Source organism: Apis dorsata, unplaced genomic scaffold (genome assembly GCF_000469605.1).
Source record: "Apis dorsata unplaced genomic scaffold, Apis dorsata 1.3 scaffold_129, whole genome shotgun sequence".
Classification (NCBI taxonomy): Eukaryota; Metazoa; Arthropoda; class Insecta; order Hymenoptera; family Apidae; genus Apis; species Apis dorsata.
The window spans coordinates 148,793-173,572 of NW_006263422.1; the positions used below are offsets into that span (position 1 = coordinate 148,793).

General features: G+C 26.1%; 3 protein-coding genes across 6 annotated transcripts in view; all 3 read left to right on the plus strand.

Moving 5' to 3' along the window:
- Nucleotides 1-12,691, plus strand: part of LOC102670798 (neutral ceramidase) — a 43,424-nt gene extending 30,733 nt beyond the window's left edge. For 3 of the 4 annotated variants that reach the window (XM_006612861.2, XM_031509150.1, XM_006612862.2), the window contains exons 10-15: nucleotides 204-434; nucleotides 642-737; nucleotides 868-1,038; nucleotides 1,586-1,701; nucleotides 2,081-2,249; nucleotides 2,732-3,093. In XM_006612861.2, the coding sequence (XP_006612924.1) occupies nucleotides 204-434; nucleotides 642-737; nucleotides 868-1,038; nucleotides 1,586-1,701; nucleotides 2,081-2,249; nucleotides 2,732-2,779 (831 nt within the window). In that variant the 3' untranslated portion in view covers nucleotides 2,780-3,093. Of the gene's footprint in view, nucleotides 1-203; nucleotides 435-641; nucleotides 738-867; nucleotides 1,063-1,585; nucleotides 1,702-2,080; nucleotides 2,250-2,731; nucleotides 3,094-12,680 lie in introns of those variants that run through there. The other variant, XM_006612863.2, reaches the window with a different exon arrangement.
- LOC102681894 (pyrokinin-1 receptor-like) lies at nucleotides 7,043-21,162 on the plus strand. The gene is made up of 3 exons (XM_006612858.2): nucleotides 7,043-8,196; nucleotides 19,778-20,004; nucleotides 20,539-21,162. Exons 1-3 carry the CDS (start codon nucleotides 7,374-7,376, stop codon nucleotides 21,043-21,045), a joined length of 1,557 nt encoding a protein of 518 aa, XP_006612921.1. The 5' UTR covers nucleotides 7,043-7,373; the 3' UTR covers nucleotides 21,046-21,162.
- A 2,415-nt stretch (nucleotides 21,163-23,577) lies between these two features.
- LOC102671117 (UPF0488 protein CG14286) lies at nucleotides 23,578-24,477 on the plus strand. Its single transcript, XM_006612864.2, has 2 exons — nucleotides 23,578-23,743; nucleotides 23,926-24,477. Exons 1-2 carry the CDS (start codon nucleotides 23,723-23,725, stop codon nucleotides 24,448-24,450), a joined length of 546 nt encoding a protein of 181 aa, XP_006612927.1. The 5' UTR covers nucleotides 23,578-23,722; the 3' UTR covers nucleotides 24,451-24,477.
- Nucleotides 24,478-24,780: the final 303 nt, after the last annotated feature.

The following is a 24,780-nucleotide window of genomic DNA, read 5'->3' on the forward strand; positions in this document are numbered from 1 at the left end:
TAATTCTTAAAGTTCATCGCGTTTTCCATCAAATTATTATTTTCATAATAATGCCAAATATTCAATTTACAATAACAAAAAATACAATAAAATTGAAATTAAAATAAAAATTACAACAAATACAACCCTTATACATTTAACCCTTCTTCTAACCTTTCCTCCTTATTCTAAATTGACAAGATCCCCCATCCATTTTTGAACAGATGACACTTCCATACGAGTGGCAGCCGAAAATCGTGGCTACGCAGGTGGCGCTGATCGGGAACGTTGTCATCGCCGGTGTGCCTGGAGAGTTCACAACAATGTCCGGAAGAAGATTGCGAGAGGCTATCAAAACGGTCATGAACGATGCGTCCGACGACGAAACCTCCGTTATAGTCGCAGGCCTCTGCAATACTTACAGCGATTACGTCACTACACCGGAGGAATATCAAGTAATATCGTAGATCATCCTTACCGTTTAGAACGATCTTTCATCTCCTTCGTTGCATCGATGTTGATATTACTAAAATCTCTTTGAATTATTGCTTCGAAAAAAAAAAAAAAAGAGCTACATTTTATATAAAGAATTTATGAGAAAAGTGGTATAAATTGTTGTTGTTCTCCAATTATAATATATTTCGTCTCTCGAAATTTTCCAGATCCAAAGATACGAAGGTGCATCGACGATATTCGGCCCCCACACGCTAACCATTTACTTGAAACAATACCAAGAACTCGTAACAGCTGCCATTCTCGTGAGTATACGAAAGAAAGTTTTTCCTTTTATTATTGCGCTGTTTACATAAGATAAAGTGAAGTTTCAAAAAATAAAGTCCATTGTAAAAAAAGAAAAAAGATAAAAGGTAATAACAAGTTCGATATCAGAAAAAGGACGTAGAGCCTGGTCCAACGCCTGTGGATCTGAGAAAGAAGACTCTCGTTTCTTTCGTAACACCTGTTCTCTACGATACTCCAATATGGGGCAAGAATTTCGGGGATTGCATCAAACAACCTCAAAAATTGGCCAAGCCGGGCGATATCGTCACTGCAGTATTTGTGAGTATTTTAATTAATCAATGAGTGGCATTTTTTAAAACTCAGATGAAAGGGGAAATATCTACGAATTATTTTTCCATTGATAACGAATAAATAAAATGTTTAATTTATAAAATTATAAATGTTTAATAATAAGAAAAAAATTAATTGTTGGATAAAAAGAAGAGGATGACCGTGACCCAGATATAACGAATCATAATGGCTACTCAGACGCCATTATTACGTTACATTAAGTCTTGTAATGAAATTTGAGCAGAGTGTGTGAATATTCATCTTTAAAATGATGAATCAGTCGTTCGTGATCCATTTAACTGGAATATGTTTCGCTTCTAAACGCAAATCTGGCGGAAATACATGATTTAAAACACGAATAACCACGAATTCAGCTCTAATAAACTTTAATTTCCCGAATGAAATTTCTTTCGAACTCTTTTTTACCTGGGTCAAATTAAAGATTGATTAGATAAATCTTCAATCTTTGCATCTTTATTATTCAAGAATGGGAAAAAAGAATTTTATGTTTTCATAAATTGGATTTTATTTTCAGGTTTCTGGTCATCCACGCAACAATCTGATGACTGAAAGCTCGTTTCTGACGATTGAGAGGTTGGGTGTCGATGAGGTATGGTTGCCAGTTGCCACCGATGCCAATTGGGAGACAAAGTACGTACATTTTTCAAATTCGAATTTAAAAATTTATAAATTTATCGAAATGAAATTTTTATTGCAAAACAACGCAAAGATAAATGGAATAAAATTCTTATACATCGTAACTTTAATTCCTCGACTCAATACTTTTTTTAAAAAAAAACCGCCAATTTCTCTGAATAAAATTATTATATCGTGTATATTATGATATTTATTGATATATAAAAATACAAACCAATCGTAAAAGAAGCAAGATATCAAAAAATTTTCTATCACGAAAAGAAACAGAAAAGGAGGGAATAAGGGTATCGATCGACTAACAATATCAGGTCAACCATCAGACAGACAAATAATAACGATATTTTCCCTCCGTTTGGTTCGCGTCGATATATAGATTCGAGTGGCAAAGGATGTCGATGGTTCTCGGCTCGAGTCAAGTAACCATTACGTGGCAGGTCCCGGAGGATATCAAAGCTGGTGAATATCGTATTAGGCACAACGGTTACTATCGTTACATCCTTGGTGGCATCTTCCCTTACTACGGCGTGTCCAACCATTTTCAGGTAAATTGAAAACAGTTGATATTGAAAATCTCGTTCTTTTTTTTTTCCAATTTTAACAAAAACGAAAACGTATTTTGACTTGAATATGAAACCGTTTGTTTCTTTCCAGAATATTTTTTATTTTTTCTTTTTTTTTTAAATTTGAAGTTTGTTTATTTCTTAATTAACTTTTTATCAAATAAATTTTAAATTAAATTAATTTTTCTCTGAGAAATTACAGTAATGGATTCGAAGAGTTGAATTAACGATATAAAATTTGATAAAGTGAATTAAAGTTAAACTTTACATTAAACTTTTATCTCAAGTTCAAGTTTCGTTCCATTTTTTTTTTTTTTTCAAGATAAAACGATATCCTTGAAAACGAGCATTAGAAAGAAATATAAAAATAAAATTTCCATCCATAAATTTTCCAGATTTTTAACAATTTCAACGATCTTATACGATTCTATCTAACGTTTCGAAATTTATGAATTTCATTTCAGGTTGTAAGCACCGAGTCGAGCTGTTGTAGGCGACATTATTATGAATAAATTAAATAATACCACCTTACTTTTGTCGAATGAAATGCTTACGCTTAATTGGTGACTGAATTCAGCCAATAATTCAGTAATAATAGCTATACGATAGCACGAAAATATCTCGTATTTCCTCATTTTGTACAGTGTTGTATTATAGTAACATATATAATAACATATTGACGTGTGATCTCCTTAATATATAGCCACATATATCGATAGGATTTTAATTAAGTTTAATTAAGATTAATAAACGAATAATCATGCGTTATTATATCTAAGTCAATTGTCCATCGTGATAACGCGAATAAAAGGATAATTTATTCAAATATACGTGTACATTTATTTATTACAAATTATATAATAAAACTTATATCATTATACAATGATCATATAAAAATAAGATAAATTATAGAAAATTAAAACAGATGTTGTAATTGGAAAAACAAAGTTTCCAATAATATACTCATTTTCCATATCACAAGATAATTAATTACATTAACTACATTCAAAATAATTAACTACAATAGAAAAGTATCTTGGATTCTTTTGATTTTAATGATATTATATTTCATTATTAAAATTTTATTATTTAATAAATCAATATTTATACATATTCTTTTAAAGGAAAATCATAGAGAAACAAGTGAAATTATCTTCGAAAACTGAGGATAATTTTATGCACTTTTGAGTCCAAGATTTAAGAAATTTTCTAGGGATTTTCTTTTCTGGTATTAAATTTTATGATACAAGTTGCATATACTCATGTTACTTTTTCATATTGAAGATGAAAGACGAAGCTTCTTAAGAACTTATAAAGCTTTTTACAAACAATTGCTTCATATCTTGAAACGTGTTTGGATAAAATTGTCAATCTTGGTCAAGGTTAGTATAAAACTTTTTTCTATTTCACTTCTTATATGACTTCAATTTTATAAATTTATTATTTTTTTAAATTCATAAGTTTCTTTTTAAATAGATTAAAAAATTAAGTTAAAATTAAATAATATTAAACATACAAAATGTTATAATAAAATATCAAGAAATCTATATAAATATCCGTGTTTAATTAAAGTGTGTCAAAGATGAAAAATCGAGATGATGCGGAAAGAAGGGAAATTTTTCAAAATGAAATTCAATTCGCGGTAAAAATGAAAGAGGGAAGCTTTGCCACGAGCTAATTAAATTCATTGAATTAAATATTGCATATCAATGGAATCAATTTCCAATGGAATCAATTTGTTAGATCCTCTTCTACATGCAAACTAGAGTTTCAATAAAATTGTTTTTGAAATAAATTGATTCGATACTAAGAGAATTTCCTCATCGTTTTTTCAAATTCTCTTTTTTTCAAGTTAATTAATTAATCAAATCGATATTAAAACTTTGATATTGCATTTATTCTATAATAATTTTTCTTTTTTATATGTATCGTATAATATACCATAAATATTATATTTCTGAAATAATTATAGGTTTATGATATCTTATTACACCGATACAAGTTTCTCGAACGAATAAAAATTATATGACTGTTCTCTTCCACGTGTTTCATTCTCATTCATCTTACGATATATCCCGTTCCTGTCCACTATCTTTTACGATAAGAAAAATGAGTCGTGGAATACAGTTACATGAGAATCATTCAATCAGAAGAAAATAGTTTTTACAATAACCATCTTCACGAGATTATTTAATCTCACGTTGAAGGCATATAAATATTAATTCAAATTCGTTTATCGAAGAAAAAATTATTAAAAATTTCGAGATTATAATTTTTTTTTAAATAATAATAATCGTTTCAAGATACTTTTTTTACATTCGTTATTATAAAAGGAATTATTGTAAAGGAAAAAGTTAATTGATGATCATGGCTGGAAGCGCCATATTTACATATACACGAATATTTTTAACCACGTTTCATTTATTTTTATATACGATTATTTCTTTAACGATTGTAAAATCAGAATATGTTAATGGTAATCGTGCATATTCTGTATAAATATATCAAATCTTTTCTTTAATGTATTGTACGTAATTGTATATAACTTCGTATTTTGAACAATTTTCCTTTGTTTATAATATTTCAATAAAAAAATTTTTAAAAAGAGAAAATGAGAGAAAGGAAAAATGTGATGTATCTGTAGATGATCACGAGTGAAAAAAAATTGCTTTTGAATCAAACTTTATTAACAGAATTCGGGAAGCAAGAAAGTGCATTTAACGAGGAATGCGATCAATAATTTCGTATGTCGAAATTAAAGTGTAAAGTGAGAAGATTTGATCCCCATATGATTGTGGAAAATATTTTTATCTGAGAAAATTTTCTTAATATTTATTTTATTAAAATTCTATTAGAATTAAATTCTGATAAATCAAAAAAGTCTCATCCTCGGATCATTTAAATGATCTCACACAAGCCACTAAAACTCAACGAACCATAACTCAACCAAGAAGTAGCCAAGAAGCAATTATGTCTTTCGTATCGACGATACTCTCACCCCACTAAACAAAAAGTTCCAACGAAGAAAAGGGAGAGACAAACTCTTTCGAATCTCGAGAATGGAACGTCTTATCCAGGAATTAAATGACATGGACAGAATTCGATATTTGTGAACAGGAGTTCCGCAAAGAAATTCGTTTTTGTGAAAAAAAAGAAAAAAAGAAAAGAGGGAAAGAATGAAAGAATGGGGAGGAAGAAGGGGATATAAAGAAGAGATTGTTTTCCACGCGAAATGAAGCGAATACCCGACAAGAGTTGGAAAAGAGGATTGCATCTTTCGAATGTTGAGGAGGGTGTCGTTTGAAAGTTCAGCGTCGCTTTGACTGTCTTCGAAACGATTGCTTTTGAAAACCACCAGTGTGTAGAATAAAAGTACAAGATTAATAGCCTGCATTGAAAATGCAATATTATAATTTGTATTGCATTAAAATTTCCTGTATATCTTTGATGTATTAATAATTTGTATGAAAATTCAATTCCTTCCAATCAAAATTCTCAATCACGATGAGTCGAATGTATTATTCTAAAAAAAAAAAAGTGTTCGTTATACTTTGAATAATTATGACAAGAAAATTTCCTTTTTGTCTCTCGCAAAAATGAATTAATGAAATAAAGAAAGGAATAAACAAAATTATAAATTCAAATTTTGTAATTAATAATTACGATTTTATATCGCATTAATAAATTCGATATCTCGGATAAAAACACACACACACACACACATATACAAGAGGAAGAACAAAACAACATCTATCTTTCCAATAGAGGAAAAAAAAGAAAAAAGTATAATTCCCGATCACTTTTTCGCAAACTCGTCCATTCATCCCCAAACTCGAGCGAACTCGCATAAATTCTCGTCTCATCCCCACTTCTCTTCCCCACTTTATCCAACAAATATATTCATCCCGATCTCAAAAGAAAAAAAAAAGAAAAAAAGAAACGAAAGAAGAAAAAACGCGAGGAAGAAAGGAATTTCCATTTCTTTTCTTTTTGTTCGAGTAAAAATAGCGGAGCATTTTAGCGGGAAAAGGTGGAATAGAGGAGAGATGATGGATGAGGGAGGTGGTCAGGACACGGGAAGAGGAACGATGGAAACCACGAGGATGTTCTTCTGCCGATTCGAGGTGCGCAGAAGCGGTGCTCGGCGTCGTTTATCGCGACGAGGGCAAACGCAGTCGTGATCCGCGCGGCATCCGTGCCGGTTCGTCGTTTCGTTGTGTATCCACTCGGCCAATTTCCTTGGATCGTCGCAAATTTCATTGAAGAGAGATCTGCAATTTAATTGGAGGAAGATTGATGTTTTGGTTCAACGAGAAAGGAGTCTAAGAACTCGAAGTTTTTGTGTTTTCGATGACGAAACGTCGTTCTTGAAGAATTCGAAGATTGGAGATTTGAAAAAAAAATAAATAAACTTGAAATTGCAGATATTTTGATCCGAAAAATTGGAAGACGTTCTCTAGATGATGAAACAATCGCGTTTTGTGAATTCTTGTGAAATTTCTCAAGAGGAAATTGAACAATGTGAAAAATAGGGTACAATTGTTTTGCTATATTCAAAGAAGAGTTTGGAGATCAAGAAAATTAAAGAGATTGGAGGATATTCTATTCTATTTCTCAAAGAAAGATTGGAAAATCGAAGAATCATTGAAAGACAAATTTCAAAAAGAATTTGAAAATCAAAAAAGGAAAAAGGATTAATTGAAGATCGAATATTTAATCTGATAGTTAGTGACAATTTAAAAGTGAACAAAATTAAGGAATCTTGTGCAATGTATAAGAAGAAAATGAAAACTGTACTTAAAAAATCCTATTCCTAAAAAGAATCCTAACAATCCTATTTCCATTCCCAATCAACCATCAAAATCTTACAATGCAATCAGACTAAATCAATCCAAATAACATCACAAAAGTATGTCCATCCAACGTCCACCAGAGTATCACAAGGAATGATATCCAATCCATATAACCAAATACCTAAAACGAATCCAACCCAAACCTCTACCTAAATCGCTCTCCAATTATCAGCTCTTCAAACGTGATCAAATCGCCACCAATCCAAAGTATGTCCACATCCACAGCACTCTCCACGACATGTAATGATCAATAATGGATCGCCTAACAACCATCCTCCCAAACGTGTCCAATCTCGCCCTCTCCTCCCTTCAAAACTTCTCCATCCCCTACACGAACAACACGAACAACGAAATAAACTCGTCCCCCAATTCAGTCCCTCACAGAGACTCATTGCACATCGTAATCCCGGTGACCATAATCTACGTGTCCATCTTCTTGACGGGGATAATCGGGAACATAAGCACGTGCATAGTGATCGCGCGCAACAAGTCAATGCACACGGCGACCAACTATTATCTGTTCAGCCTGGCTGTGTCAGACCTGTTGCTGCTCGCCTCAGGCCTCCCAGCAGAGATCTACATGGTGTGGTGCAAGTATCCCTACATATTCGGCGAGGGTTTCTGCATTCTGCGTGGGTTAGCCGCCGAGACATCGACAAACGCCTCTGTCCTCACCATCACGGCGTTCACCGTCGAGAGATACCTGGCCATATGTCACCCATTTTTGTCGCAAACCATGTCCAAGCTGACCAGGGCGGTGAAACTGATCCTCGTCGTATGGCTGGTGGCTCTGTCGTTCGCCTTGCCCCAGGCGTTGCAGTTCGGCCTCGTGCAACACAAGGCGCATCCGGAGGTGGTGATGTGCACTGTGAAGAGGATCCTGCTCCAACACTCCTTCGAATTGTCCACCTTCCTCTTCTTCGTCGTTCCTATGAGCCTCATCACCGTGCTGTACGCTTTGATCGGTTTGAAGTTGAGGAAGTCGAACATGATGAAGAGGAGCAGGGGGAGAGACGTGGGAGGAAGTTGCAGGCATCAGACTGGAAGGTCGTCGAGAAGAGTGCTGAAGATGCTTGGTGAGTTTGATTTGGTAATTGTTCATTCATTGTTTTGGAATGTTTGTATTAAGAATATAAGGAATATATATTTAGCAATTTATATTATTGCTACTCGAGTGGATACTTGATAGACGATACTTGATGATTTTTGATGATATTTCTGTGAAATGTCTATTCGTATGATGAAATCAGTCTGTTTTTAGATTAAATTATAACACTGAGATCAAATTAGAACCTTCGATTGTTTTATAAGTTGTTGGTGCTGAATGAATTTGTGTTTGGTAACGAAGTTAATTATAATCTTATTTATGAAAAGGAAATTTATAATTTACAATTTATAACTTGTTGGTTCAATAATAATATTAATTGATAGAGATTAAATTACGTGGTACAACGTTTAAAATAACGTGCAAATATAGTTGATTTAAAAGATAGAGGCATTATGTTATATTTAAAATTTGCAAAAGAATTGTTCTATATCAAATAATTTTATTATTATCAGACAAGAAATTCGATATATTTTCTCGATAAAAAAGTCAAGATTATTGATTCGAAATAATTATCGAGTATCAATGAGTTGTTTAAGAAGTAAAAAGAAATAGAGTTCGATCGATTTTTCCAAGGAAACGATTTTTCAGTGTGAAGAAAGGGAAAAAAGTATCTTTGAAGGATTGAGGAAATTAAGACAACACCACTTAACTTCGAGTCACCCTTTTCCGGAAATAAAGATCTGTAAAAGGTAATGGGAAGAAACGGAATGTTTGTTTAAAACGAAATTACAGAATAATAATAATAATTATTTATTCGAGAGTGTTTTAAAAAAACTTTTCAATTTTTCAAATTGCAGAAAGTTTGAATGGTCGTTTAATTTTTGAAAATTTGTATGATCAAAAAACATTTAATAAACATGATTTCTTCGGAATCATCAACATTGATTATTTTCGAATGGCAAAAAATTCAAAATTATTAAAATTATCAAGACATCCGAGCTAGCAAACAAATTTCAAAAGGAAAAAAAAAAAGAAGATGCATAAATATTGAAATCCTGCCTTGAAATTTAACAATCGAGCCATTTACTAATATTTTCGTGGAATATCACCAGAAGAAGAGAATTTTACAAATTACACGATCCTCGAGGAATTCTGTTTGTTATTCATTCGGTATGAGCTTTTGGGACAATTTTTAAGAAACAAAGACGGAATAATAAATTTCTAAATACGCTATCATCAACATTGATATCGTCAACGTTGATAATTTTGAAAATTTTGTCCTTCTTTATGAAAAAAAACCGGAAGCATCGCACAAACTACCAACTATACATTTCAATCGATCATATCACGATGACAAGAAGATCATCTGAGCTAATATAATATTTCAGAAATCAGCAGAATATTTCTTATAATGATAAATTTTCTTTATTTTGTAATAAATGCAATGAAAATGAAAAGAAAACTTGAAAATTGTAAAGTAATAATTTTTTATTATGTTTATTACAAATAAATATAGTCGATAAATATTCCGTTTCTGTAAAAAAATTAAAGAGAAAATTAAACGATAAAAATTAATCGAATTAACAATTAAATTTTCAATAAATTTTGCAATCATAATAACTAAAAAATTCATTCCGATCGTGCGATAAATTTTCGAAGAAGAATTCGTGGATCAACTATGTAAATATGTATATGCATTTTTTATAAATTTTTTTTTATTTTATCACACTTGTTATCGAAGATAAAATCAATAATATATCGATTCCTAGGTAAGGAAGAATGTTATATATATGCATAAAAAAAAAGATTTTGAAATAAACGATATATGGAAATGAGATTGGTAAAAATATCAATGGATGCTGTTTTTTGCAAAACTTTGAGATTCCTGTCAAATCGATCTCTTCGTACATAAGAATTTATTTTTAATATTTTCTCGTTGAAAAGTAAAAAAAAAAAAAAATAATACAAGAGAAGAAATATGTATATATTTGCTTTAATTATGTCAATTATCGTTTAACGATCATTTTCGATTTGCGTCGTAATAAATTATATGTACATCTAATAAAAATTCTGATATTACTTGCAATAATATATGCTTAATAACATATGGAATATTTATTTATAAATTTAATTATACCGTTCAAGGATTTGAACTATTTCTCAAATAGATTATATTAATATCAACGTGTTAGTAATAAGATCGTACATATCGTAAAATAAAACTTACTTAAATAACAAAAATTTATGGATAAATTTGTTATTTATAATTTAGAAAATTCGAACAAATCGAAAGAATCTTATTGATATTAAAATTTTTAATAAATAAAGGAAAAAGATAATAATTATTTAATTTTTTAGGACCAAGATACATAAAGTCAAGAAAAAAATTCGGATCACAAATAATTTTATAAAATATTTTCTTGTCATCGATATTCTTTGATCGAGCTAATTTATTATTAGTAATTATCGTTTGTATCGATGAGAAAATTTTCAACGAAATCGTGAATTTACAATCGAGCCACATGTATATCACAACTCGTTATAAATTCAAGATTTGTTCTATTTCCATAAACTTCCAAAACGAATTCATAATTCATAATATGTCTTTGTTGTTATTTATTTCAATTATTTTAATTGAATCACACTATAGAATATACGAGAATAAAATGTGACAATTCAACAAAGAATCAAACAAGAAGAACAAGAAGAAACAAGAATGAAACAAAGAAATATTTCGTTTCATCTCTTCTTTCTCTTTTTCTATCTTTTTCATTTCATCTCTTTCTTTAAAAAACTTTAAACCTGCTTATAACTCAAGTAAATTTTTATACATAATTTTTATATTTTATTTTAGAAATGACTTAGAGATATTCCACAAATATATTAACACTTTGTACATGGTTGAAATGTTATTTGAGAATGCGTGTGCATCAACACTGCGTATGAATCTAATTCATCTGTCATGCACGAGTAGGTCACATCATCAAACTTCATTAAACTTCGCAATTATACATATGTACACGCGTATATTTGAACATGGAAGTTTCATATAAATAGCTCAGAAACAACAATGCTTCTGCACGTTGCATCGATCTTATCTTTCGGTATAATTCTGGCTGATACCATCGAATTGGCTTCTGCCCCGGAAACTGATAAACAATGAATAAAAATAATATAAATAATTTCTTTTCTTTAGTCTATAATTAGATGATAATCTATTTGACGAAAGGTTAAAAGGATATAATGGCCAAAGAATGTCAGAAATTTGCTGTTATCTTATTTTGTTGTATATCATTATCATCGATTAGACAATGTACTGAAACTTCCAGAACTTCGTTGAATTTATAATAAATACGAGGATTTTATCAATTTTCGTTCATATAAGATAAAAGGAATTATAACGATAATTTAATAATTAGAATTATTCGATTAATTTCGTTATTTTAATTCTTTTATCGAAACTTTCAAAAAGAATTTTCCTTTCCATCATCCCTTCGTAAATCTTACTGTGGAGATATAACATTCTTTTATGATCAAACTTAAGAAACTTCGAGAATACACAAACAATAAGAAATGTATAAAAAATAGTTCGATCAAAGTTTTTCCTTTCATCGAGCGATTTCTTCGTCGGAAGAGTATCCGATATCAACTACCCTGCAATCACTCAAACAATAGAGGAATCAAAGTGCAATTGTATCGAGGAAACGTCTTTTTTACAAGTAAATTATAGTTTTAATGAAAAAGAACTCTCATCTCGCAGTACAACTTTCTCGAAATTAAGAAAAAATAAATAAAGAAACTGCATAACAAAATTATTTATTTCACTACTTGGAAAAAATTCGTGATAAATTCCATTCTTTTGAAAAGAAAACATGAAGAGAATAAAAAAAAACTGGGATTAAATATGAATATAAAATTTTGTATGATTAAGAACAAAATTCTCGCCGTCCTTGATGATAGCTGTAATTAATTAATGTGAGATTGGAATAATTAAACCAGAGATTAATAAGGAGAAACAGCGAAATTCGTTCCAAAGTGATAATTGTATCGATCGTGAATACGAGCAAAAATTTTGCGGTGGATAAGTATAATTGCAGTTACTGTTTCATTGTATCACGATAAATGATATATCTTTGGAAGGCTCATTATTCCTGAATGTATCTCGAATAAAGGAAAAGCATTATGCAAAGCTTCTTATTCAAAGAATTAAAATATAACGATGAATGGATAATAAATAGAAAATCTAATTATAAAAATATCTTAAATTTATTATTCGAATCAGGAAAGAAAAGAAGTATCTTGACTGACAATCGATTAACAATGACTAATCATTGACTAAATTAACTGGCCATTGACCGTTGGTGTCTGTTATGATGATATAATTGGCGATTTGATGTAATCATTACTCATTGACCTCTGACAAATTTGGTTTGATTTATCACTGACTGACAATTAACTGATTGAATTGATTATTGACTTATCAATGATTATCCATTGATTGATCATTGATAGATCATTGAGTGATAAGTTTATTCAAAATAATTGTCAAAAAAATCAAAAAATATCACAGTGATTATTTCCATTTTTCAATCAAAATCTTAATTTATAAATACTATAAATAAAACATCTCTTCTGAATTTTCTATTATATTTAAAGTTGATGACTAGAGTTTGAAGATAATACTAAGTGCAAAAATATTAAAATCTTCCTGTAAAGTTCATGAAATCAATTGGAATAGAATTCAAGATGCACTTGAAATTAGGAACAACTTGTTAATGGATGTTACTTGTTAATATTTCATTAACATAACTAATTTATCGTAAATATAATCATGGGTTCTGACAAATTGACGTCTGAAAAAATTAAAAATATATTCAAGATGTATTCAACGTGAAAATAAGTATTGTAATATGATTTATAAATCATTCGTTTTCTTCATTTTTTCTGATATTAATAGAAATTAATAAGATTATGTAAGTGATATCTGATAGGCAATAATGACAATAATGGCAACTCTAAGAAAACTCGATGAAAAATTCATCTAAAATCAAAATAAAATTTTAATAAAAAGTGTAATAGAGCTGTTTTCCAGCGAATAATGATAAAGTTACGGAGGTTTATCTTTCAGAGATAATAATAGATTTAAGAAAACTCGATCAGGGATTGAAGATGTATATTTAATTTCTTTTTAATTTTAGAATTTTATACTATAGTACAATAGAAGAATAGGAAGTGATTTAATAGGCAAATAATCATGACAAAGTTATGTAAATTTATCTTAAAATAACTTTAGAAGTTAAAAGTTAAATTTGAGAACTCAATTTTTTCTTCTGTAATTTTCTTAAGAATTAATTTTTTAGAAATCGAATTCATTCATTTTGATAAAATTTTGATCGATTTTATTTCAGAATATGTCAAAAAATAATCAATAAAATTTTTTTATCTTTATAAATATATTTTCAAAACATTATAAATTTAAGAATTATATTCTAATAAGTTTACATGATTTATAATTAATGTAATAATTGGTATCTTTTTGTAAAAATCATACATTCAAAATTGTAAGAAAACATGAAAGAAAGTAGTTTAAATTAAACGTGAAAATAATTATTGATACATTAATATGCGAAAATTTTAAAATGTAAATTGATATCGATAATAATTATCATAATCAATTGTCATTAATCTTTATGTTTCTTCATGTATCATGCATTATTATATCGTTACATGAAATAATATTTTAATGGTAATCGATCTAACCCGAGCATGACTTTACATTCTCGATCAAGCACAAAATTATTAATTTGAAAATCTTCGTTAATTACTGTAATTACAAATGATCATTGCAATTGACATAAATTCCACAAAAAAGAATTTACACAAGCACGTATACAATTTCAATTGGATACATTTATGCGATAATAGAAATAGTTACTTTCTCTAAGGATCGTTAAGAATTATTCAATTCTAATCACGTCAATGAATAAGTGAAAAAAAGATTCATGTAAATGAAATTAACGTATTCAACGCTATATCAAGGTTGATAACTGGACGTCAAACATATTCGAATTATTTAAATGATTATATGTTTATAATTAAAAATTGAATATAAAAAAAAAATAAATGTTACAATAAACCGTATCTTGATTTTCTATCTATACTTCTAATATGAAACTTTTCTTTCTTTTTTAATATTTTTAGTGCACTCCTCCTCTATAGTGTTCCATATTTTTCATTAATCTTATATTATATCTATACTGTTCATTTTAATTTTGTCTTTCAATCAACAATTGTGACAATTGTATTAATAATATTTAAGAAGTTAATTAATTTTTCATTGGCCCACATTCAATTATTTATTAAGAATAAACTTTGATGCATTTTATCTTTATGAAAGTGGAAGAGAAATCTGCATTAATAGTCGAGATATAGTTATTCAATTTTGCAATATATTGATAAAAAATATCATTAAGATAATTATATCATTATTATTATTATTGTATTATCATTAAGATTTATAATAATTAATTAGTATATAATTAATTAATTAGTATTTGAAAACAAAATTTCCATAAAAGACTTTTTGACGACAAATATAATTAAAAATATATTTATCATTAAATCTTATTTACTTAATTATGATACAACAATCAACAATCATTGAACAAATAATCATCAGATCACTTTAATTAAATGAAAGATAATCAATTCATAGTTAATAAAAAGGATTTCATTATTTTGTGCATCTTTGAAAGAAATTTTTTAAAACAAATTACATAAAAAACATCCGGAAACGATATAAAAGAACGCTTCTTTTACGAGTTTAATTGAAAATAGATAAAGTAGACAAGTTGAAGAGCAATTTGTCCTAGAAACTATCTTTTCTTTTTATTATCTCTCTTTTTCCTCCCTATAATGCGTTGATTTCTTCTTTTATCTCAATGAAGGCCAATTTCAGTAATTCTTAGCGGAAAATTTAAAAATGTTTAAAAAAGTGACGGTTTATTTCAACTTTCTAACAACTCATTATCGAGATTGCAAACTCATCGAAAGTATATTTTATACGTATTTTCTTTTTTATTCATTTTTTTTTTTTCATTTTTCATTCTTTTATCTCTTTTTTCGAAAGAATAATTGAATCATTGATTACTTAATTAATAGAATACAATTAATTTTCTTTTACTTTCTGTTATATTACATACATATTATATAAATTTCTTTTTTTTCCACCTTGTTTTGCTTTCATAATCTTAATCCTTGATGACCTCGATTTTTTTCTCATTTGTATTTTTCCATAATTCATTAATTGGGTTATCTAACTTAATCCATATGTTAATTATTTCATTTGATTATATTATACACCAGAAAATTCTTGAGTATCTTCTTTTTTATGCCATTGTTTTTGTATTTCTCGTCTATCATATTCATCGTTAGTTCGTCGATGATCAATTGTGAGACTTATAATTGCATAAATCATTTATCTTCTTCGCATAAAAATTTTATTTAATTAATAATAGCAAAAAGTAATTATTGAAAGAAAAACAAATAATCTTAATTTTGTTAGTTAACATGTATATTTTCAACATACTTAACCTCTTAAAAAATACTGATACATGTACATTGTATATGTACATGATATATGTACATTTAATTTTCTTTGATTTAAATATAATTTCAGAAAAAAGAATGTTTTAAATAATTCAATGGTAAATAAGAAATAATCATCCTTAATAATCTTAATAAATTCATCCCTGGAAGAAGTTAACTATTATCTATTGTATCTTTGCAATTATTATTCCTAACCTAACCTAATCTAATTTTTATTAATTTATTTTGAGCATTTTAATCTTTTGTAAAAATTGTTTTAATTATGTTATAAACAAAATATGGCTCGCACAGAATAGAAATTGGAAATTCTACGAAAACGATTTATCTTAATATCATAGAAAAGATTACCTTCGAGAATTGATGAATTTTTTAGTGTAGCATCCAACGATCTTTAGACAGAATTTATACGAGTCACGTTTTACAAACAGGATGATACCCATTTTGTTGTTTTTTGAGCTATTATAATAGTTTCCAAGTCAAACTTCGTTGATAATATTTGACTTTTGTTTCGACACCGGTTTCGTTTTGATCTTATGACGTATCAACTTAGAAAAACTTCTAAGACTTAATGAGATTAGGATCTCGCGAATATGAACATGTTTTCTTTGACTTCTTATGGCGAACTCTTTTCGAAATATTAATATTTGATATTTCCGCGTTTTCTTCCTGAAAGTGTTTAATCGTTTCATTTACATTAAAGTTTTGGTAATCGAAATTTTAATAATTGCAAAATATTTTATAGATTTTTTTTAAACAAATAGAATGTATAAATAATGTACTCAGATATATTTATGTAATTAATAAAAAAATAGAATCATATAATGGATTGAATTAAAATAAATAGAAATGTATAAAAATTAAAATTCTTATAATATTATTTTACTTAAAATAATAGGAACTTATGTAATCAATATTTCTATATCGAAACTTTAGAAACTTCGATATATTATGTTATATTATATTATAAATTTTGTATAGATAATTAGGTTAAGGTAAGTATTAGACACTAACTTAAGTATTTGCTTTCATGCTAAAAGTTTTCGAACTAATACTAACTTATTCAAATCAATCTGTACTTATTCAATCAATAATTGTCTTCTAAAATTTCATCTAATCTTAATCCATCATTTTCCAACTTGACATCAACTCGTCAAGTGAAAATACATATGAGTATATATAAAAGATAATGTGCCTTCAAAATAATCAAATAATAAAAAAACATTTACGAATGGTCCTAAGAAAAAAAGCCCAAAAAAGTTTCTCGAAAGAAATTTAAAATCAACAAAATAAATATACCTCCAATGAATGAATTATTCAAAGAAAACATATGCGGTAGGTTGATATGTTACAACCTGACTGATCTTGACCTCAGTCGCATATCAATTCTAATTTTTGCATATTGTTTCAAAAGCAACGCAATATCGCTTTATATATAATCATATAAACTTGAACAGAATAATACACTTGGACCGAAACATAACCTGTCTTCAATCATTTTTTTATTTTTCTTCAATTTTTTATGTTTTTGATTTCTTTTTGTCATTTTTTTTATTTTTTTATTTATATATTTTTTTTAAATAAAAAGTTAAATATTATGTGAAAAAAAATCGTATAATATATCATCACACATTTATGTTAGTTATATAAACTAATTCCCTTTGAAAACGTAAAAATAAAAAATATTTCATTATTGCATTATAATTCGAATTAGCTATAAAAAAAATTTGAAAATCAAAAAAAAAATTTGAAAAAAAATTTTTTCAAGAAAAAAAATGTATAAAATTTTCTTCGAAAAGTTTTTTCTGTTATAAATGTGAATATAAAAATATTCATATTTCTAGATTTTTAAATATGTCATGTAATATCTTATGATTTTAAATGATGATATATTAATTTGATTAACAGAATTTTGTCTTTTTTGGAAAGACAAAATAAAGTTATATGTTATATCATTTTTCATTATATCAGATTTATTCACATAATTATTCGTAAATTTATTTTGAAGTCGACTATTCTTTGAATTTTTATAAATTAATTAAACTATATAACTATAAACTATAAAATAAATAAAAATAATTTTTAAATAATTATATTAAATTAAAAATAATTAATCAAAAATAATTAAAAATAATTTCATTAGTTTTTTTAATCACCATTAATCCTCCAATAATCTTTTTTATGTAAAGTTATTTCTTCTTTCAGATTGCACTCAAGTTTTATTAAAAATATTTTTCTCCATCAAAATAATTAAAATTTACAAATTTTTTCTTAAACATTTACTCTTTATTGATATAAGTCAAATAAGTTTCTATTTCATGAAAACTATACGAAATTTACGATATGAATTGTGATATGAAAATTACGATATAAAGTCCTATGAATAAATACTAGAGAATTTTAGTTCAACATTTAGTTCAGTTATCAAAAAGAATATTTTCATTTTAATTATTAATAAAATATATAAAATTTGTAAAGAAAAAAACATAAAGTTAATGTAAAAACTAAACTTAGTATAATTGGAACTTGAAAAATTAAAGAATATAATTTTTAATAAAAAAAATATCCCTAGTCGTTAGATTTAAAAAAATCATAAGAAATTTTTCAATAATAAAGTAAAATAATTTTTTACATGAAAAGAATAATAAATATTTCAATAAAATTATTGATTTTATAAAATAAATAATAATATATTTATTTATAAATTTTTTTAGTTTCACAAATATGAATTTAAGCATTTCTGGGAATATTTTTTAACAAATTACGTGATATTTTCCAAATCTATTTGCTATTTTATCATACTATAAACTTTATAATGCTTAGAGATTAAAAAAAATTGCTAAAAAGTAATTTAATATTAATCTTAAATTATTAGTGATTTTTTATTTTAAAAATTATTTTCTAATCCATTGTATTTAATTTAAATCATCTCACAAAAAACAATCACTTATTGGCACAATTAATGAATTTTTTTTCTCAATTATTTCAATCGAGGACTTGAGACAGATTGTATATATTCTTTATATTTTTCTTTAAAAAAAGAGGATTTAATTTGATTTTATGAAAATAAATTTAGATATCAAATCGATCCATCAAAGTGCTTGTGCGTAGTTCGTTTATTAAATTTTTCCCACAAGATTTTTTTATTATTAATATTGTTCCATTAACGTATTTTTATAACATATACTTAAAAAGTAATTATTAGTAAAAATAAAGTTTTTCCATTTTTCTTCCAATTCTATTTTTATTTCAGATTTATATAATTTAAAATTTATTCAATTTGACATATTTTTAACATATTCACTTCACATATATTTGAGACTTAGCGATTTAAAATCTATTATTTATTTATATTTGCTATGAAGATATTTCATTTCATCATGATCGCTGTAAGTAATAATGTTTTTCTTTTAATTTTTAAATCTATTTCTAAATCTATTTTCATAAAATCAAACTATATCCTCTTTTTTTAAAGGAAAATATAAAGAATATATACAATCTGTCTCAAATTTTCGATTGAAATAATTGAGAAAAAAATTCATTAATTATGCTATAACAAACATATTTTTAAAATTTCTACAATCACAAATATAATTCATATATCATAAAGTATATTTTCGAATAAAATTATTAATCATTAAGATATATAAAAAAAAATAAATTTTAAGGTTAAGTTGAAATAATTATTTTTGCTTTTTTTTAATTAATTTTAATTAAATTTTAAATTACAAAATTTTAATTATTACAATAAAGAAATACATAATTTTTTTTCAAAAGATTTTTTTTGTCGTTAAGAATAAGAGGACGAACATATAATTTTTATATAAATTTCCTTGACATCAATTGGAACAATCATTGATACTGGATCTATTATTACATTCATCATAAAAACATTTTACATTTTTATTTTTTAACAATTTTTCTTTTTAAATAAAAGACAATGAATAAATAGTAATACGATATTTTGAAAAAATGTAACAGAAATATTATGGGATTTGTTACAGTTGCAGTGGTGATAGCATTTTTTATTTGTTGGGCACCATTTCATGTTCAACGGCTGATCGCCATTTATGGGACAAACTCCGAGGATCACATATCCTCGAATAGCGAATGGATCGAGTTCCTCTATCTTCTCATGACCTACATATCCGGTGTATTCTATTATATCTCTACGACGATTAACCCTATATTGTACAATATCATGTCGAATAAATTTCGTGTTGCATTTATGGTGAGTAATATCTTCCTAAGTACAAATGTACGTAAATAATTAGAAATTCGAATTAATCAATTGTGATAATCTTTTTGATTAACATTTAATTATGCTATTTATTCCAATATATCGAAACTTTATAGATTATAATTGAAGAACAAGCAAACTTCCTATTCTTTTCTAAAAATATATAAATGCATTTTATTTACTAATCATATATCTTTTATTTTTATAACAAAAGAAACATATATATTAGAAATATATTTCAATCTCCATTTAATTTTATAATTCTTATCCAATATTACAATCATTTCTAATATAGATTAATTATATTACCATTTATTTTCTTTAATGAATTAATATAACAATACACTCGAAATAACTTCACTCGAGAAAATTTCGTCATTCGAACAATTATCGAGAATCTTATCAACAACAATTATCGGTAATAATCGATTATCTATTCATATTCATTTCTCTTATGTTCCACTATTATTATTATGTCAATCGAAAATAACTTTTTAATCACCAGACATTATTTTGTTTTCATAGGAAACACTATCGAGAAGTTGCAGAATACCCGGATTGCCGATACGACATGAACAACGTTCATATTCGAGCCTGTCTCGATCGCAGCAAAGAGCGATTGGTGGATCGAGAAACATAGGAACGGCTGGAACTGGAATTGTTCATGAGAGTACTGATTATTCCGGAAATTCTGGACACGAGGACAATTCAAAACAATTTACATCGCTTGTTGATCAATTAAAAATAGATACGATCCGAAACAATATCAACAAAAAGAACGAAGATATACTTTCGAATGAGGTTAAACGCAAGAATGATATATGTTTGAAAAATTCAAGAAAATATACCACTGTGAATGTGGATGAATCCGGGAAAAAATGGTGGCGTTTGCTAAAGTGGTTTCCTCGTTTGAAATCTTTGAAATTCTCAAGAAGAAATACGTATACTATTCCGGAAAATCATATCTTGAAGAGGCCAGAGGAGATCTCGATGACTTTGTGGAATGAAACTAATCAACAACGGCCCGTTTGATATAATAGAGTTTTCGAAAGACGAAGAATTAGGATGAAAGTGAGGTTATAAGGAATGATAGTAAGTTGAAAGTGAAATAATTTGACTCTTTTTTTATCATTAATTTTAAATTACAATTAATAATTATAAGATTGAATTTTGAATGAATGATGAAGTATGATAAATGAGATTAATTGAATTTTATGTAATATAGAAAATATTTTCGTTTTATATTGTTTGATCTCACAAATTTTTCGAAGTGATATTTTACGAAATGGAAATAGAAATTTTTACATAAAAAATATAGCATAAATAAATTTTATATAAAAATAACAATATATGATATTTTTCTTCAAAATAACGTAACAATATAATAATTATATTATTTTTATAAATCAGTTCATTTAATTTCTTACAAAATTAAAATTTGTATATCTCTACATATATGTATTTATTTCTAAACTAACCTTTAACTTAGTTCCTCCATTTTTTTGTATTTTATAAGAATTATTTAATCCGAAAAGATTAAGATTAAGGAATCTTCTTTATAAAAAAAATTATTTAAATAATAAAAAACAATTTAATGTAATCATTAATTGGATTGAAGCATGCAATTATTTTTATTATCAAAAAGTTCGTAATGTATTTAGGAAAAGTTAGATAAATTCGTTAATCCGAATGAATCACGAAAAATTAACACATCACTGCACTTTTTTTAAATCTATAATATCTTTTCTAAGATAATTCCAGAGCTTAATTTGAACGTTTCAAACGTTTTGAATATCCAAAAGACTGATCTTTATTAACTAGACTTTTCAAAAATACAAAATTGTTATTTCAATCGTATTCTTTATTGATTAATAATTACTATCATGAAAAAAAATAAAATTATATTTATTTTCTATGAAGTTAAAATAATAATTTTTTAAAAATCAAGAAATATAAATAAAATAGAAATTTTTATTTATATTACTAGATTTTCATTTCAATATGTGTTTATATATTTGTTTTGTTGTACAAATAAAGAAGAAATTATGTTATATAAGAAAGTTGAGAATCACTCTCTTTTTTACTAGTATAATTTTATATGAATTACATCATGTAATTAATGTGATCAAATATTTTTATAATCAATTCTATATCGAAAAATAGTTATCAAATTTGTGATGTTCGAGATTCATCGTGAATATATTGATGCATATGTAATATAATATAATATAATAATATACATATATAATAAAAAATTCTTTTTTTTTTTAATTGTACAAACTTGAAATAAGAAATATGATATAATATTTGAATTTGATGAGAAATTCGAAGTTTATGAAAAGAAAAATAAAAAATTAAAGAAAAATATTGTAAAAAAAAAATATCAAAAATAAATTTTGAAAAATAATTATAAATCTCAATTAAAAAATCATTTACCAAATTCATATATGAATTATAAATTTATTTTTTATATTCAAACTAAAAGTTTATTAATTTTAAAATTGATGTACTTTTAATATATAACAGCTGTAATATCGTATTTAATAAATTCTATTATAAATATTTATTTGTAAAACTCATAACTATATTTGATTCCACAATGATATTTAATTGTATAATAAAATAAATATGCCTAATTAAAATGTTAATATGTTAACGTGTTAACGTTAAATTTAGTATTTTAGATTTAACATAAAAATAAATTAAACAATTTTATCATAAAAATACATTCTATATCTTTATAATATCATATCTTTATAATTACATATTATTATAAATTATAAATAGAAAAAATGTAAATAAGATGAAAATAATAATAGAAAATTATTAATATCATAGATTGCCACGTTATAAGTAATTTATTTCCGTCTGAATGAGAACGTGATATTTATTCTATAATTATATTAATAAATATACATTGTTATAAACGCTAAAAATAATTAACTTTAATTCCACTATGTATATCTTGTTTATTTTGTTTTTGTAAATCAATGTATATTTATTACTAAGATTTTTAATATTTATAGAAAATAATCATAATTCATTTGTAATAGTAACATTTTTATTCTTACATATAGTATATAAGAAACAATATGTAATATATGTATATATATATAAAAATATATATAAAATATACGTACACACACACATACAATAAAAAAAAATGTTTATCTTTTATATTAAAAATCGAGATAACTATATTACAGTTTTAAAAAAGAAATGATGAAAATGTATTTGATATCCGTACCTATGTAGTAGCCAAGAATAAGTAAAGACAAAGAGAGGAAATAATAGGAAAAGAACAGAGGTATAATAAAAATTCAGGAATCAGCGCCATCTTCAGAGTGCCGTAGATTAAACATTAAATACAGACAAATATAATAAATAATAAGAGAAAGACAGAGATAGAATCAGAATTGTTTACCAACGCCATCTTTTGAATATCAAAAACATAGAAATGATAAGATAAGAATTGGAAACTACTGCCATCTTTTAGAAAAATGTCTCTACATTCAAAAGATGGCGCTAATATTCAATTTTTTGCTATTTCCATTTTTCTTTGACAATTTGCTCTTCTTGTTTATTTATTTTATTCAAGACTAAGAGTCCAAGGATAAAAACATAGCCAATACGTACACATATACTTTATATAATCGAATATAATTAATTAAAAGAAGCATTAAATCTTTTATTTTTAATGTAATAAAAAATGCCTCCAAAATCTAGATCGGTATATATAAATATTATAAAATCTTCTTTTTTCTTTCTTTTTATTATAAATTTAAAAAATGAATAGTATTATATTAATTCTAATTTATACAAAAACATATTATTTATACAAAACATTTATACAAAACATATTATAGCTTATATTAATAATAATTCTCAATCTATAATAAATAATAATTTCAGAATTCTAAGGAAACAGGAATGAATAAAAAGATTTCAGATCAATCAAAATTGACACATACTTGTGTAGAAACTAGTAGTGGTTTGAGCCAGGAAGTTGAAGATCAATTTGAATTAGAATTATGTTGGTGTGTTCAACAGTTAGAAATGTGTTTATCCACTGGAAAGCTTCCTGAAAAACAAATGCATGATTTAAAAAGAAATATAAATATTTTAAAGAGCAATAATGCCTCTTTGATAAAAAAGAGACAAGTAATGCGTAATACTTTAGGAAATTATAGAGAAAAAATGGCTTTGGACGAACAAAAATTTGGCAAAACTGCCTTTTCTATCAAATTTATACCAATAACCAATCAAAATAAGAAAAGTATATTTTTAAAGAAAGCTGTTTCTACATCTTCTTCTATATCTTCAAAGGAAAAACAATATTTGAAAACTATCGCATTATATCCAAACTCAAATGAAAATACTATAGATATTAATAATGTACAAAATATATTTAAATTTAATTTTCAAATTACTGAATAAAAGAATTTTATATATATTTATATAAAATGACAATTATTGGTTTTACTATAATTTTTTATTATTTTTATTTTTTATAAGATTTTTTTTTAATATATCTTATTAAAAATAAGAACTGGAATAATTTTAGTAATATTTAATAATAAGTTTATGCTCATGTATATATGACATATATATATGTATATGTATATGTACATATATATGTATACATACATTTATTTATATTTTATAAGTATTATTATTTTATAAAGTATTATTTGTTATCAATATGGTCCTGTGGCGCAACGGATAACGCGTCTGACTACGGATCAGAAGATTCCAGGTTCGAATCCT